The sequence below is a fragment of the Rhinatrema bivittatum genome, chromosome 5 (assembly GCF_901001135.1).
Source record: "Rhinatrema bivittatum chromosome 5, aRhiBiv1.1, whole genome shotgun sequence".
Taxonomy (NCBI): domain Eukaryota; kingdom Metazoa; phylum Chordata; class Amphibia; order Gymnophiona; family Rhinatrematidae; genus Rhinatrema; species Rhinatrema bivittatum.
In genome coordinates, this window is record NC_042619.1 from 80,098,423 (window position 1) to 80,115,178 (window position 16,756).

Genomic DNA, 16,756 nt, shown 5'->3' on the forward strand with positions numbered 1-16,756 from the left:
CTACAAACTGTCAGTGGGTGGCTCTGCTGTTTTCATCAGAGGTGGATCCAGTGATGATGGCTGGTTCTCTTCGGCCTCGCCCATTGTGACAGGCCTCTCTGTGTCCATTGGCTGATAATCACCTGGGAAAATAACAGACATTTCACAGCCAAGTATTGAGACTCTTACATCCTTCTTACCCACCTCAGCCAGCCCTCTTCACCCGGGAGATACATTCCCTGCCATATTCACCTGCTCCTTCTGCAGCATCCGTATCAGTGTCACCAGCTGAAGAGTCCCCCTGACAGGTTATCCACTGGTGTCAGCTGCACTTTGCATGTTGGGCCTCCTCCTATCCAGTGCTTGTACCTGTGCGCATGTCCTGCCATTGCTGCTTCAGCAAGTTTTGTTGTCCTGACCATCACTGATAGGCTGCTGACATCCTTGGCGATGTTCTCCCAGATCTTCCTCTTGTTTGAGGATGTCTTTTGCCTGAACAGTACACCGCGCTTCTCGCAGATCCGCCACACCAGAAGATCCTTCTCTCCCTCCATGAAGCGCACATCATGTTGATGCCACGTCTCCTCTAGCTGCTACCTGCTGGCTCCAGCCGCCTGCTTGTCATTCCCAGATTATGACTGGTGAGAGTCCCAGTATATAATTTTTTTATGTATGTTTTTATTACCTGCCCCGAACTTTGGAGGGTGCGGGATACAAGAGATTTAAAATAAGTAAATAAAATACTTCCACTACTTGCACCCTTCCCCTCCCTTCCCCTCCTTCTCTTCCCCCTCTCCTCCAGCTACACCCTTTTGCTCACACATTTCATCACTCTCTTCCCGCCCCATCTCCCCTCCATTGCTACATTCATCGACTCATGCACCACACTCCTCCTATTCTCTCTGTCACCACTCACCACCTGTCACGCTCATCTGCTCCCCCACTTGCACCCCCTCTTGTCACACTCCATTCACTCCACAGCCACAAACATCCACGCCACTCTTTCAGAAATCTAAATACAAAATTGGATTAAAAAAAACCAGGTAATCACAGACCAGAAATCAGTTGTACTCTAAAGGTTCACTCAAGAACATAGACATAAGGATGTGCTCTTGAGTGACAAAAGGATGGAGAACAGCAAGGTTAAAACCAGCAGTACAAAAGACACCACCCAGCAATAACAATTGTACAACCATTAACTCCGTCGCCTACGAAACCTCCAAGTCCTAGTGCAGAGCTTGCCTAACACTACCCAGCAGTGACAAAATTTTGGCTGAATTACTGTTTACTGTAAACCGAGGTGATGTGCATTACGTACCGCGGTATATAAAAAACTATAAATAAATAAATAAATAAAAAATAAGATAGTATTCAAGAAAACAGATGGATATCTGTGCACCACCAATAACACCACAGGTCAGCCTAAGTCAGTTCTACCAACCAGCATTTTTCAAACTAGTGCTGGATTTTACTTCTGCATGTTGGTTTTAATGGCGGTTTTGGCACTCTTTTTGGGATTTCTGTGGCTTTTTATCACTGGTGTGATTTGTATACCATTAGTTTACTGCATCGAGCAGGCCTGCATCTTTTTAACGTGTATACTATGAAAAATCGACTCAAAAATATTGCCCTGGTTTTAGCGTAAGTTTTATTACATTGGCACTATTCTGACAGCAGATATCATTGGAGCACAAAATGGGATGTTGCTTCCTGTTAAAGTGATAATATTACAGAGGGAACTACTTTTTTTATAGCTAAACTCTCTACTAGCATATAACAATATCACATACCCAGAGAGATCACACATATATTCAAATTATCAAAAATTTTTTATTAGAAATCACAAGGTGTTTTCCCTATCTAGACATTTAAAATCTGAACTCACACACTCATTCATCAATCACACTTCATATAAAAACATCTACATACACAGATAATGTTCACTGGTTAATTAATTACAATTGATTATAATCAGTATAACAACATGTCATATTATTTTTATATGTATCCAAACCCTTCTCTTATTTATCCAATTGATTATAATCATATAGCAATATCGCACATGTAATGCTATTTGTCCAACAAAGGATCTCCTTGTTTCGCCTAAATAATCAGGCTTCCTCAGGGACTAACAATATCCTGTAGCCGGTTGTGTCTCTCAAGACTTGAAGTCTAATTCCTACACTCCAAAAACAAAACAAGAGTATCAACATCCATTACCAACAATGAATTAAACCGCTACTTTTTTACATCTGCAATAGATTAACAAATTTCTTGAAACTTCCATTCCTTTTATATATATCCCCTTTATTATCTTTATAAAGTGAATTTTACTCACGTCTCTCAATGATATCAGTCGCAACAAGACAAAACCGCTACCCATTCCAATCCTTTAAATAACCTTTAATTCCAAATATATCTAAAATAATCCATTTCAGGAACCTTGCAGCTTGTGCTTCATTGTATCTGTTTAAACATCAATAAACATGATTTCAACAATTACTTCCTCAGAACAAACTTACCATCACTCTACCGCACTCCTACCACAAACAGATCACCGCCGCCATACCTGCACGTAACCAGACGCAACGCACTGCGTCAAAGATGGAGTATCGATCTTGAATACTGAAAACTTTATATAACTGCTCAAGAGGCAATTAGATTCTATTCAAAAGAATGCATGCCACTCAATTGCCTCATTTAAACGCGATGGAATAATAGTGTGCCAATTAAAAATGAAGCGCTGTTCTATCTTTCTTAATGCAGCAGACAAGTCTCCACCATGTTTCAATATTACTTGTTTCACAATGAAAAATCGTATTTCCTCTACAGAGTGCTGCTTCAGAACCCAGTGTTCTACCAACGGAGCATGTTCTCGAAGTGTCTTAATGCGACTTCGATGTTCCACTATTCTTGAGCGTATTGAACGCACTGTTTGGCCCACGTAAATCAAGTCACATGGGCACAGTATTGCATATACCACACAACTCGAACCACAATCGAATCTCCCTGGGATCTTATAAGGGTACTTTAAATGAGAGTGTTCAAAAAATTGGCACGCCATTACTAATGAACAAACTGAACATGTGCCACATCTTGTCTGACCAAAAATTTCATCCGAATCCACTGAGTTTTTATAATTTAACTGTTCACGCAGTGACTGGCGCTTCTTCATAGCAAAAATTGGTGTCTCTCTGAATCGGGGGTTAGTTGCCAAAATATGCCAATGTTTTAAAATAGCTTGCTTTACATTAATTGATTTTGCAGAATAAGGAATAGTACAAATTGGCCGAGTCAATCTTTCCTTGGTGTTAGACAATAATAGATTTTCCCTATTCGAATATAATGCCCGTTTGTATGCTTTTTTCACTGTAGACTTGCTATATCCCCTTGCCAAAAAACGATCCGATAACTGTTGTGCCTGTATTTTAAATTCTGTTGTAGAACTACACAGATGCCTGTATCGCAAAAACTGACCTGTTGGAATATTGTTTTTAAGTGTTCGTGGGTGAAAACTCCGATAATGCAATAAAGTATTGCGGTCTGTTGGTTTTCTATGTACACTAGTGATTAATCTCTGCTGATATTTTGATACCTGCATATCCAAAAATACAATGGACCTTAAGTTTTGGGTCACCGTGAAAAACAAATTAGGATCGCTAGAATTCAACAGATTCACAAATCTCTCCAATTGCCTCTTGAGCAGTTATATAAAGTTTTCAGTCTACATCACCCCGACATGGCCATGATCCGATCGCGTTCTGCCTCAGGGGGTCTTTTCTTCAAATCAATCTAATTGCCTCTTGAGCAGTTATATAAAGTTTTCAGTGTTCAAGATCGATACTCCATCTTTGACGCAGTGCGTTGCGTCTGGTTACGTGCAGGTATGGCGGCGGTGATCTGTTTGTGGTAGGAGTGCGGTAGAGTGATGGTAAGTTTGATCTGAGGAAGTAATTGTTGAAATCATGTTTATTGATGTTTAAACAGATACAATGAAGCACAAGCTGCAAGGTTCCTGAAATGGATTATTTTAGATATATTTGGAATTAAAGGTTATTTAAAGGATTGGAATGGGTAGCGGTTTTGTCTTGTTGCGACTGATATCATTGAGAGACGTGAGTAAAATTCACTTTATAAAGATAATAAAGGGGATATATATAAAAGGAATGGAAGTTTCAAGAAATTTGTTAATCTATTGCAGATGTAAAAAAGTAGCGGTTTAAAGCAAACCTGGGAAAGTGTTTGGAGTAGCAATTACCTTGGTTCACATCGGTGATATAATGGAGGTTAATGAATATCTATGACTCTTTAAAGGTAAGCTTCAGGTTAATATACCATTCATTACTTTTGGTAATTCATTGTTGGTAATGGATGTTGATACTCTTGTTTTGTTTTTGGAGTGTAGGAATTAGACTTCAAGTCTTGAGAGACACAACCGGCTACAGGATATTGTTAGTCCCTGAGGAAGCCTGATTATTTAGGCGAAACAAGGAGATCCTTTGTTGGACAAATAGCATTACATGTGCGATATTGCTATATGATTATAATCAATTGGATAAATAAGAGAAGGGTTTGGATACATATAAAAATAATATGACATGTTGTTATACTGATTATAATCAATTGTAATTAATTAACCAGTGAACATTATCTGTGTATGTAGATGTTTTTATATGAAGTGTGATTGATGAATGAGTGTGTGAGTTCAGATTTTAAATGTCTAGATAGGGAAAACACCTTGTGATTTCTAATAAAAAATTTTTGATAATTTGAATATATGTGTGATCTCTCTGGGTATGTGATCCTGTTAAAGTGAAGCAGCCTGAAGGTAAAATAACTGAATGCTAGTGGGAGATGCTGGGTTTTTAATACTGATCACTCTCCCATTCTGCCTGCATTGGCTGAAACACATAGGAGACAGAATGCATATTCTCTAGCCATTCCCCCTATGTAGCAGATTTGAATAGAATTAATGATCGGAAGCAATGCTGCCTCCACTGATTTCTGTCACAATGCCCGAATTAAATGCTTTTTGATGAGGGGTCCTGAGTTTGCATTAGATATTTGATTTGTAAAACCTGATATAAAGGAAGAAGCATCATCAAAAAGTTTAAGAATTTAGTAGTTTGTTTTGTGCCAGGGATTGTTATTGTAAAATAACTTCTGTTTCTGTATTTACTCAGCATAAAATATTTGTGAGTACATATACATATATTTTTCCATAGACTCTATATAGAGATAATGTCATTTATTAAATTAGTTACACTGAAATGTATTTAATTTTATTCTAGATGAAGAAACAAATGCTAAAGTCACTTATAATTGAACTCAGCAAGGAATACTCCATTGTGACCCAGTTTACAAGTTTTGTAGCCATTGAGAAAAGGGTATGTGATAAATTAAACTAGATAATATTAAAAATGTACTGTTTTATGAATTAGGACATAGATTTGATTGCATATAGTCTACTGTGTATTTTTATTTCTACATTTAAGATTTTTGGCACTGCATTTGCAAATCAGCAGTTTTGGAAAAAGTTTATGCTATGAAATTGACCAGGTTGTTCCCCCTTCGAACTCTGCTGTGTGTTGCTTATACTGGATCCCGGACAGTGTTGGCCCCACCTACTGCTGCAGTGGCAGGGAGAAGAGCCAGCCCTGCTCCCTTGTACATCAGGATTGCTCCCAGCAATTGCAGAAGCAACAGACCAGGATGGGAGGGACAATTCTCCACCGCACAGCCTTTCTCTCCTACCTCCTAGATCTCGGTGTTGGCCTCACCTACCGCTGATGCCATTTACAGCAGTAGGGTGAGAAGCAGACTCTGATCTGGAGGGAAAGGAAGGGATGGGTTACTTCTAAAGATCCAGCTGAAAAGGGTTTGCCCCTTTGGGAATGACATGTATGACAGAGAGAATTATGCCCTGCGCATGTGAGGTTAGTAAAAGATTGTAATTTGATTTTGTAATCCATTTTTCGGCTGCAAGAGAAAAGTTTTAGTTTTCCCCTCCTCCTCTAAAAGAGGTTAATCAATAAGAGGAATATATGTGGGTATATTGCAATTTATTTTATATTTTTATGTGCAATAGCATTGCACTTAAAAAAAACAGAGACTTTGATAAAATGAGAAAATTAGGAAGAAACTAAAAGTAGCAGTTGCAAGGGTTAAAAATCTGCATGAGTAGCGGGCTATGAACAAGGGAAGCCAGAGTTCAAATCCCTCTACTGTTCCTAGTGACCTTGGACAAGTCACTTCAGTCTCCATTGCCTTGGGTACAAAATCAGATTATGAACCCTCTGGGTACAGGAAAATAACTACAGTACCTGGACTCTAAGCTGCCATAAAGTGTCTGAAAGGCAGAATAATTTTTCAAGTATATCAAAGCCAAGAAGCCTGCGAGGGAGTTTGTTTAACCACTAGATGACGAGGAGTGTGAAAGGAGCACCTGGAGAAGCAAAACCATAGCAGAAAAACAAATTCTTTGCTTCAGTCTTTACTGACAAGGATGTTGGGGAGATACCCACACCAGAACTATTCTTTGAAGGTGATAAGTCAGAGTAACTGAAGTAAATAACTGTTAAACTAGAGGATGCTAAATATCAACAAATCACCAAAACTGGATAATATTCACCCCAGAGTTCTGAAAGAACTAAAATGTACAGATTTGCTCCTGTTTATCTATAACATATTATTCAAATCTGCCATTGTACCTAAAGACTAGAAATTAAATAATGCTGTAACAATTTTTAAAACAGGCTCCAGGAAACTACGGACCAATAAACCTGATGTTGGTGCTGGGCAAAATGATGGAAACTATAGTTAAGAACAGAAATATGGGGCACGTGGATAGGTATGGCTTAATGGAGAAAAAAAACAAATTGGTTTTAGCAAAGAGATGTCATGCACAGAGCGGCAGTAGCCACAGCGGCATTCAAACACTGCACGGAGCGGCAGTAGCCACAGCGGCATTCAAACACTGCACGGAGCGGCAGTAGCCACAGAGGCGTTCACGGAGCGGGATGCCAGTGGCCAGTAGTTGGTGTTCCACCTTCACGGAGCGGAAGGATGGAGGGCTGCTATTTCCAAAAAAAAAACAAAACAAAAAATAAAAACAGGGGTGGGTAAGAGTATGGGGCAAGGGGGTGGCCTGCTTGTTGCAGCGGTTGCTACCCCCAATTGAGCTGGATGTCACTTGGATGCAGATTCAAAGCTGCTCTCTAAATTGGGTGGAGGGGAATTAGGGCTGGAGGGTACTGGAAGCCAATAGTAACAGGTGGGAGAGAGAAAAAGGGAAAAAAAATGGATAAAGTGCGTAGCTTGCTGGGCAGACTCGATGGGCCATTTGGTCTTCTTCTGCCGTCATTTCTATGTTTCTATGTTTCTATGCCTTATCAATCTATTAAAATTCTTTGAACTTGGAACTAAACATGTAGATAAGGGTTAGCTGGTCAATATAGTGTACTTGGATTTTCAGAAAGCATTTGATGAAGTCCCATATGAAAGACTCCTCAGGAAATTAGTGTCATGGCAATGTTCTATTGTGGCTTGGTAACTGGTTAAAAGATAGGAAACAGAGGGTAGGTTTAACTGGTCAGTTTACCCAAGAAAGAAGTGAATAGTGGAGTGCCCCAGGAATCTGAACAGGGCCAGTGTTTTTAACATATTCATAAATGATCTAAAAAAATAAAGGAGCAGTGAATGGGGTGATCAGATTTGCATGACACAAAATTCAAAGTTATTCAAACACATGTTAATTGTGAGAAATTGCAAGGCATCATTGTGAGACTGGAAACTGGGCATCTAAATTGCACTTTAACTTTGATCTGCCAAGTAATGCAGATAGGAAAAATTAATCTTAATTGTGTATACACAATGCCGGATTCCATATTAAGAAAAGCAACTTGTAGTCATTGTGGACAATCTTCAGCTTAGTGTGTGGCAGCAGCTGAAAAGGCAATTAGAATGTTAGGAATTCAGTTGGGAATCTAGTAATGCCGCTGTAATGATCCATGGTGTGTCCCCATCTTGAGCACATGTTCAATTTTGGTCACCGCACCTTAAAAAAAAAAAGATATAGCTGAACTAGAAAAAAATACAGAGAAGGGCAACAAAAATGATTTGCAGGGATGGATGGGCTCCCTTTTGAAGAGAGGCTAAACAGGTTTGGACTCTTCAGCTTAGAGAAAAGATGACTTAGTGGTGATATGATAGAGGTTTTTAAAGTTATGTGTGCTATAGAACAGGTTCCTAGGGAATGGTTATTTACTCTATCACATAGTACTAGGACTGGAGGACACTCCTTGAAAATAACAGGTAGCAGATTTAAAACAAATTTAAGAAAGTATTAAGAATGTCTTAGGAGGAGAGGTTTAAGAACCTGAATATGTATACCCTGGAAGAGAGGAGAAGCATGGGTGATATGATACAGACCTTCAGATACTTGAAAGGTTTTAATGATCCATGGTTGTCAACAAACCTTTTCCATTGGAAACAATTTAGTAGAACTAGGGGGTCACGATTTGAAACTCCAGGGAGGAAAACTTAGAACCAATGTCAGGAAATATTTCTTCACTGAGAGGGTGGTGGATACCTGGAATGCCCTTCCGGAGGAAGTGGTGAAGACTAAAACTGTGAAGGATTTCAAAGGGGCATGGGATAAACACTGTGGATCCCTAAAAGGCTAGAGGATGGGAATAAATAAATAAAGCTTAACTAGCATGGAGCGGCAGTTACTACCCTTAAGAGAATCAGGGGGTAACCTGCACGGAGCGGCAGTTACTACCCTTAAGAGAAACATGGGGGTAACCTACAAAGAGTGGCAGTTACTACCTTGGGAAGCTTGCTGGGCAGACTAGATAGGCCATTTTGGTCTTTTTCTGCCATCAATACTATATTACTATGTTTTATTCTATGCACAATTACGCTATGGAACATGTTGCTAGAAAATGTGGTGAAAGTTAGTAGTATAACTGAGTTTAAGTAAGGTTTGGACAAGTTTCTGGAGAAAATAATAATTATCCAGATAGACTTTGGTTTTTCTACCTCTTAATTCTTGGAGATTTTTATATTGGGATTTGCAGGGTACTTCCAAGTGGCCCAAATTGGCCACTGTAGGAAACAGGATGCTGGGCTTGATGACTATTGGTCTGATGTAGCATATTTCTTAAATTTTTATGTTCTTATTGTTATTTTGTATTTTATGAATTGTATTGACTTCTCAGCCCCTCCGTGAGAGAGTGGAGTTCACGAGATTTTTTGAGTTTTGGGAGGTTTGAATCATTGTTTTACATTAAGTATTTATTTTGAAAAATGTAATTCTATATATTGATTATTTATTTGTCATAGGCAGACCGAGTAAGTTATCCAAGTTAACTCATCCGGATAAATTGAATCTGATATTGAGCAGCATGGTTTGCAATTGAATATACCCAAATAAATGTATTATCTGTATAAGATTATTGGGCTAACTAAAGGACTGTTCCATGGTTCATCTAAACTTACCTGGATAACTTCAGCATTATCCGGCTATGTTATCTGTGTCAAGACAGCTCCGCCCCTGTTAGGATTCTGTGATGTCAGAAGGGGTGTCAACCCTGGGCCGAAGTGAGAGGTGGTACTGCCCACGGGGAGGAGCTCCGTAAGCCTCACTGTCGGGAGGCTAGGTCTCAGTAGAGGAAGGCACAGAATGAAGAGAGTCTTTATTAAAGAGATAGAAGCACTACCTGTGGCGCGGGGGGTGCCAGAGAGAGAGAGAGAGTCCATACAGACCCTGAGACACAGGGTCAATGAGATAGGTTGTGCCCTGAGGGAATACCTCTGTAGCGCTGGTAGTAGTCCGTGAAGCTAGTATACCGGAGAGGTCTCCTGCAGAGATGGTAGTGGCCTGCGAAGCGGGATACACCGAAGAGACCTTGAAGGAGATGGTAGTGGCCTGCAGGGCAGGGTACACCAATGATGTCCTCGGTAAAGATGGTAAAACCTGCAGAGTAGGAAATGCAGATGAAGCCCTCAGAAGAGGTGACAGCGGTCCGTAAAGAGAAGTGCACAGTCGAGGCCCTAGGCAGAGGTGGTAATGGCCCACAGCGAGGGGTACACCGGTGAGGGTCCTCGGTCAGTCTGGTAGCAGTCCGCAAGGCGGGGTGCACCTGTGAGGTCCTCAGGAGCGTGGTACCGATCTGTAGAGCAGGCACTTCTGACGGAGCTCTCTGTAGAGATGGTAATGGCATGCTGCGCGGGGTACACCAGATAGACACTTGGTAGGTAGAAAGTGATCCGCTGGGCGGAGTACTCACAAGGAGCGAGTTGGTTCCAGGAAGCCCTGAGGAACAGAGCAGATGGAGTTCCAGGCATCAGGCCCTCTGAGGAGCGGATAGCCCGGATGAGAGAGAGAGAACCCCGAGGACCGGGTACCTGAGATGTCCACCTCTGAACTGGAACTGGAACTGGAATGCAGGGCCCTCAGGAAGTGAGGCGGAAATAGCAAGTATGACACTCTTTGCCAAATCGTCTTTGGAGAGGGCCAGCAGGTTTAAATATCCAAGATCCTGACGTCATCTGGAAGGGACGCCCCCGAGGTTCCTGCCATGACGTGGATAAGACCGGCCTGTGTGTGCGCGCGTGCCTAGAGAGATCAGATGGCAAGATAGCGGTCTGCTGCGTCCGTGCCGACCCGGGAGGCCTGGAAGCGGTAGGCAGGTCATAGGTTGGCGGATGCTGACAATCTACCCCATAGAGTTGGGGAGGTGAAGAAAGAGGTGAGCAGAAGTGGTCGCAGTCATCTACGACCGGGCGTAACAGTCCATGGACTGCCTCTAGTTTATCTGGTTAAATTTTTATCCAGCTAACAACTTAGCAGGATAAGTCAGAACCGGTCAACATGATGTGAAATTTTAAAAAAACATGGTTTGTCCATCTGAGTCCTCAACTTCGCTGAACAAAGCTTTGTAATATGGACCTCTTTGTTTCTCCTGTAAAGTGGATTGAGTGGTCCTTTAATAGACCAGGAAGGCCGTAGCGTGCCTGTGGCCAATACGGCTACAGCCATAGGCACCACTACCAAAAGGTGCCATAGTGCTACTATCTGCCAATGAGAGCAGTGCAGCCGGCATGGCCTTAGTATGTGAAAATCAATAAATAAGCCCAAAAAACCTCGGAAATCTGAGGAAATATCAATCAATCACATATATACCAAAAAGCCCCGGTAGTATAATTTTGTATCTTTTAACAGGTAATTTGTAGGACTTTCATGACCTCAGCTTGCAAATAGCAACAAGCCGTATCGACCTCTGGTCCAACTTTATTATAATTTAATTGTCTTGCTCATTCAGAGTCAAGAATATTTTTTTTTAGTAGTATTTACTTTTTTTTATATATAAAATGTCATGAAAAGTCCTCGGGGGATAGAGATCTTATATTGCAACTTTGCCCAAGTCCATTAGCCAAACAGATAACCGGTACTTAACTTCAATGTCGAAAACTGTACATCACCCTGACATGGCCATGCTTCGATCGCGTTCTGCCTCAGGGGGTCTTTTCTTCCAATATGCACATGCTCCTAGTCGGTGCTGTTAAACTCTCAACGTCTCAAAACGCTCCCTGATACATTTTGAGACACTCCCCGAGTGTTTTGAGACGTTGAGAGTTTAACAGCACCAAATAGGAGCATGTGGAAATTGGAAGAAAAGACCCCCTGAGGCAGAACGCGATCGGATCATGGCCATGTCGGGGTGATGTACAGTTTTCGACATTGAAGTTAAGTACCGGTTATTTGTTTGGCTCCTGGACTTGGGCAAAGTTGCAATATAAGATCACTCTCCCCCGAGGACTTTTCATGACTTTTTATATATAAAAAAAAGTAAAATACTACTAAAAAAAAATATTCTTGACTCTGAATGAGCAAGACAATTAAATTATAATAAAGTTGGACCAGAGGTTGATACGGCTTGTTGCTATTTGCAAGCTGAGATCATGAAGGTCCTACAAATTACCTGTTAAAAGATAAAAAATTATACTACTGGGGTTTTTTGGTATATATGTGATTGCTTAGTATGTGAAAAACAGTGCAGCCCCGTTGCTGATTCTGGTGGGGCCACGTTGCTGTTCTATTTACTAAAGCCCCACTGATGCCATCTATTTCAATGGGGCAGCGCTGCTTTGGAGGAGGAGGAGTGCACCCTGCCCTGCTGGAAGGAGTCTAATGTTAGAGCTGGGTTGGCCCCATGGCCAGACGTCATTCCCTTGGCTGTGGGGCTGAAGGAGATTGCTGCTGCCTGCTACTTCAAGGAGGAAGTGAGAGAGAGAGCATGTGTGTAGAGAGTGAGAGAGATGGGAGTGAGTGAGAGAGAGCATGTGTGTGGGGGAGGGAGTGAGTGAGAGAGAGCATGTGTGTGGGGGAGTAAGAGAAAGCATGTGTATGCACAATTACTCTCTGCCTGCTAATCCATTACAGTTTCAGGGCATCTGGAAATCAAAGGTTCCAAGGTATGGTTAATGGGGGATGTTTTTAAAATCCTTATTTTAATTGTTGGGTGTTATATGATATGTATGTTTTGAAATATTTTATTGGTGTTTGGAAAATTTTTATATGAGGTTTTACTAATTGAATGTTATTCTGTTCATTAGTATTGAATTATTCTTTTTATTGGTATGGTTTTACTAATTTTGTTTTATGAGGAATGATAATATTTCTGGTTTTTTTCCATTGTTGCAGTACATACAGAATTTGGCTTGTTGCCCAGCATCCTGTCTCTGATAGAGGCCAATGTAGGTCACAAGTGCCTGGCAGGATCCAAAGAATAGATAAAATCCTTCTTGCACATAACCAAGGATAAGCAGTGGCTTTCCAAAGTTTGCATGACTAATTATGGTTTATGGACTTTTTCTCCAGGAACTTGCCTAAACCCTTTTTAAGTCCAGTTTCACTAACTACTTTCACTCACTGCTTTGGCAACAAATTCCAAAGTTTAATTACGTGCTGGGTGAAAAAAAATACTTTCTCTGATTTGTTTTAAAATGTGGTACCTACTTGCTTCAAGGTATATAAACTCCAGATTAAATTAAAGAACATAAGAACATAAGGCTTGCCATACTGGGTCAGACCAAGGGTCCATCAAGCCCAATATCCTGTTTCCAACAGTGGTCAAGCCAGGTCACAAGTACCTGGCAGGATCCCAAGGGGTAGACAGATTCCAAGCTGCTTATCTCAAGAATAAGCAGTGGATTTCTGCAACTCTCCCTTAATAATTGTTAATGGACTTTTCCTCCAGGAATTTGTCCAATCCCTTTTTAAATGCAGCTATACTAATAGCTTTCACTGCATCCTCCAGCAACGAATTCCAGAGCTTAATTATGCATTGAGTAAAAAAAATATTTGCTTTTATTAGTTTTAAATGTATTACTCAGTAACTTCATTGTGTGTCCCCTGGTCATTGTACTTTTCCAAAGAGTAAACAGCTGATTAAACTTTACTCATTCTATTCCACTATTATTTTATAGACCTCTATCATATCTCCTCTCAGCTGTTTCTTCTCCAAGCTGAAGAGTCCTTGTATTAGTAGAAGCTATTTAAACTGGAGTCCTCAATTTGCCCACAGGAAATGGGGATCCTGTGGAAAAAAATCATGGGATATGAGGCAATGTCCTTTTCTGGATTGCAAACTGGTTAAAAGATAGGAAACAGAGAGCTGGATTAAATGGTCAGTTTTCTCAGTGGAGAAAGGTAAACAGTGGCGTGCCTCAGGGATCTGTACTTGGACGGACACTTTTAATATAGTTATAAACAATCTATAAATGATCTGGAAAGGGGAATGTCCAGTGAGGTGATCAGTTTGCAGATGACATAAAATTATTCAGTTATTAAATCACAAGCAGATTGTGCTAAATTATAGGAGGACCTTGCAAGACTAGAAGACTGGGCATCCAAATGGCAGATGAAATTTAATGTAGACAAGTGCAGAATGATGCACAAAGAGAAAAATAACCCACATTGTAATTATACGATATTAGGTTCCATATTAGGAGTTACCACCCAGGAAAAAGATCTAGGTATCATGATTTAATGTCAGTACATTAAAATTGTTAGCTCAGTGTGTTGCAGCAGCCAAAAAAACAAACAGAATGTTAGGAATTATTAGGAAAGGAATGGTAAATAAAACAAAGAATGTCATAATGCCTCTGGTCACAGCATCTCAAAAAAGATATAGTTGTACTAGAAAAGGTACAGAGAAGGATGACCAAAATGATAAAGGGGATGGAATAGCTCCCCTATGAGGAAAGACTAAAAAGGTTAAGACTGTTCAACTTGAAGAAGAGACAGCTGAGGGGGGTTATGATAGAGGTCTATAAAATTATGGGAGGACTTGAACAGGTAAATATGAATATAGATAATACAAGGACTAGGGGGCACTCCATGAAATTAGCAAGTAGAACATTTAAAACAAATCTGAGAAAATTATTTTTCACTGAATGCACAATTAAGCTCTGGAATTCATTGCCAGAGGATTTTGCAAAGGCAGTTAGCTCAGCTGGGTTTAAAAAAGGTTTGGGCAAGTTTCTGAAGGAGAAGTCTATAAACTGCTATTAATTAAATTGACTTAAGGAATAGCCACTGCTTATTACTGGCATTAGAAGCATGGGATTTATTTAATGTTTGGGTACTTGGGAGGTACTTGTATCCTAGAATCGTCACTGTTGGAAACAGGATGCTGGGCTTGATGGACCCTCTGTCTGACACACTCTGGCAACTTCTTATGTTCTAATAAGACCAAGAAATATGATTTTGAAAATTTCTGATTTATTAAAAGTTATCACTATTGAATTAATGTATCCAAAACAAGGGAGGGGTTACAAGATATGGAACTAGAAATGCGTTTACCATATTGCATTCAGGGCCTTGTATTTCTGATTTCCCTTTTGAATTTTCTAAGAAAACCAAGAATAGATTGGCATGTCCTGAGAATCTAGAGCCAGTTAGCAAACTTAATTGCAATGCTACAATGCCAAAATGTGAAATATTGTAAAAATGTTTCATGCTGCTTGCTCTCTTCATATTTGATGATCTCTATATTATTCTAGTGGTGTTAGGTTGAGTACATGACAAACTGGGGCTCTACTATCCACTTATCTCTATCTCTCGAACTCTTGATATACTATTTTTAAAAAAAAATTCATTGTTGTTCTGGTAATTAGAGTTCCTAATTGATCAATATTGTCACTAAAACTCATGAGCCAGGTAAATCTTACCCATTCAGAATTCCCCCCCTCATCCAGCTAAGTTTGTGCATGTGAAAGCACCACCCACACAAATTTAGCTGGTCTGAAAGGGAACCTGATTGGAGGCATCTCCAGGGTGAGTTTCAGAATTTAGTCAGTTAGAGGAATATTCAGTGCTAACATTATGCTGGAAAAATTTAGGGACTGTGAAGAAGGTCTAAATGTAACTGACCAGATCCTCCCTCCTTCTCGCCTGCAAAGAAATGATGTGCAGGGGACCTTTGGCCCTCCATGCAGGATCCTTTCTCCTTCCCAGAAAGAAGATAAATTAGAACAGGGGGAATCCCCATGGGATCCCCTTCCCTCCCGCACCTCCAACAATTGCTTAAAGTGGCCCAGCACATTGGCTCTCTCAGTCCCATCCCCTCCATCAGTATTAATAACCAAACCTATTCCTCCGGGCCTCCTTCTTCTCTCCACTCCAGATCAAGCCCAGAATTGGTACAGCCTTACACTCCTTCCGGTGTCTAGTGTTGCTCGGACAACAATGCTGGATACTGGGAGGACATAGGCTTACAGCCCTCCCAGCAGCACTGGTAGGAAGGATATGCTAACGGTGTTGCTGTCAGAGCAGCATTAGAGGTCGGGTGGACAGTAAGCCCTGTACCCCTTCCTGGATTGCCTGGGGTTTCTTTTGGAGAGATTTGGGTTTTTTTTGGGGGGGGGGAGGGAAAGACCTGGAGGCATGTGTTCTATTATTAATATTGGGGGGTGGGGTGGGGTGGCAGGATTAGGAAGGGATGTGCCAAGCCACTTTAAGTGACTATTGGAGGAGGGGGAGTGGAAGGTCCTGCAGAGGGCTTTTCTCCCTGGAATGGAAGGGGATCTTATGGGTGTACTTGAGGGGGGGGGGGGATACTGCAGGCAGATGGAGTTTGGGAATCAGGGCTCACCAGCTTTTTTTTTTTTTAAACAAAAGGAATTTAGCTAGGGAACCCCAGCCGTACTTAGATTTGACCAGCTAGATTTAGTCAGATATTCAGCAGCACTTTTACCCTGACCACTGACCAGTGCCACAGACTATCCAGATGAAGATAACCAGGTAAATTTACCCGATTATCTTACCCACTCAGCCAGTTTTTTTTAATATGGACCTCTTTATGGGTATTAACATTTCTCTGAAACCCAGATCCAAACCCTTGCTGAGCCCTATCATCAAGAATGTTGCCTGAGATTGTAAATGTGCTCTGCTTCATTGCAATATATTTACAAAAACCCTGCCAGCATGCAATAGCTTCATGGAAACTCTACTTCTGTGTTATGCTTTTGCTTTTATTTTAGAGTTCTGAGATAACTCCACAGCTTGATATCCCAAATGTTCAGGAACTTATAGCCTCAGAAGATGTAGATCTTCTGCCTTACATGGACTGGGAAATGAGTGATGATAAAGAAATGCAAAGATCAAAGAGTCCAAGTACTGGCACATCTCTCTCTGCTGAAAGTGAGGATGGTTCTTTACTTGATGAGGTAAATATACATTTTAACTTTGGAAGCAATTTGTTTTTTA

At 40.8% G+C, this 16,756-nt stretch overlaps 1 protein-coding gene across 3 annotated transcripts in view; it reads left to right on the plus strand.

Moving 5' to 3' along the window:
- PARP4 (poly(ADP-ribose) polymerase family member 4) overlaps positions 1 to 16,756 on the plus strand; it is a 376,732-nt gene that overhangs the window by 181,962 nt on the left and 178,014 nt on the right. For all 3 annotated transcript variants that reach the window (XM_029602495.1, XM_029602494.1, XM_029602496.1), the window contains exons 29-30: positions 5,271 to 5,366; positions 16,531 to 16,716. In XM_029602495.1, the coding sequence (XP_029458355.1) occupies positions 5,271 to 5,366; positions 16,531 to 16,716 (282 nt within the window). The remainder of the gene's footprint in view (positions 1 to 5,270; positions 5,367 to 16,530; positions 16,717 to 16,756) is intronic.